This window comes from Carlito syrichta, unplaced genomic scaffold (genome assembly GCF_000164805.1).
Source record: "Carlito syrichta isolate Samal-C Ts95f unplaced genomic scaffold, Tarsius_syrichta-2.0.1 Scaffold314798, whole genome shotgun sequence".
Taxonomy (NCBI): Eukaryota; Metazoa; Chordata; class Mammalia; order Primates; family Tarsiidae; genus Carlito; species Carlito syrichta.
Window position 1 is genome coordinate 804,753 of NW_007258894.1, and position 1,096 is coordinate 805,848.

Genomic DNA, 1,096 nt, shown 5'->3' on the forward strand with positions numbered 1-1,096 from the left:
CGGCCTAGGCGGGAACCCGGCGGTGGCCGCCGCCTCGTCGCTGAGCACGCCGGCTGCCTCTTCCATCTGGAGCCCGGCCTCCATCTCGCCAGGCTCAGCGCCCGCGTCCGTGTCGGTGCCAGAGCCATTGGCCGCGCCCAGCAACGCCTCCTGTATGCAGCGCTCCGTAGCTGCAGGCGCCGCCACGGCAGCAGCCTCCTACCCCATGTCCTACGGCCAGGGCGGCAGCTACGGCCAGGGCTACCCCACGCCCTCCTCTTCCTACTTTGGCGGCGTGGACTGCAGCTCATACCTAGCGCCCATGCACTCGCATCACCACCCGCACCAGCTCAGCCCCATGGCACCCTCCTCCATGGCGGGCCACCACCACCACCACCCGCACGCGCACCACCCGTTGAGCCAGTCCTCAGGCCACCACCACCACCATCACCACCACCACCACCAGGGCTACGGTGGCTCGGGGCTTGCCTTCAACTCTGCCGACTGCTTGGATTACAAGGAGCCTGGCGCCACCGCTGCTTCCTCCGCCTGGAAACTCAACTTTAACTCGCCCGACTGTCTGGACTATAAGGACCAAGCCTCTTGGCGGTTCCAGGTCTTGTGAACCCAGAAGTGAAAGAGGAGAAGAAACGCAACTACCTGCGCCCTCCGTGGTCCCCATCCTGTTGCTGCTGCTGCACCGCCCGCCTTTGCTTCTCCAAAACTTAATTCTCACGTCCCGAAAGATGCCCATTGCCTGCACTGCCGCCCCCACTTTTGTGCCACTTGCTTGGGGGATTTGCAAACCCGCCTACCCCTTGAAGGGGGGGAGCGGTGCTTCGGCTTGGGGCACGCATTCTACTCGGGAGAGCTGTGTGCTCTCCCCCTCAACTCCCACTGAACTCCCGTCATCCCTTCTAGTCTTTCTGGACAGCTAATATGCACTTGCAGCCTTCGGAGGCTCTTCACTCTGACCCGCTGTTTGAGCCCAACACTTTAATTTATTCTTTCTGGACACTGGCGTCACCCACTGGCGTGTTTCTGCCCACTGGAGCACCCCCACACTACTCCAAATCAAAACCACCACTGCGTGTTTCTCCCGCGCAGACTGCCGCCC

At 62.6% G+C, this 1,096-nt stretch overlaps 1 protein-coding gene across 2 annotated transcripts in view; it reads left to right on the plus strand.

The window, feature by feature from the left end:
- The window catches only part of OTX1 (orthodenticle homeobox 1), a 6,083-nt gene extending 4,987 nt beyond the window's left edge, over window positions 1–1,096 (plus strand). The window contains exons 4-5 of one of the 2 annotated variants that reach the window (XM_021705887.1): window positions 46–111; window positions 142–1,096. In XM_021705887.1, the coding sequence (XP_021561562.1) occupies window positions 46–111; window positions 142–604 (529 nt within the window). In that variant the 3' untranslated portion in view covers window positions 605–1,096. The other variant, XM_008071981.2, reaches the window with a different exon arrangement.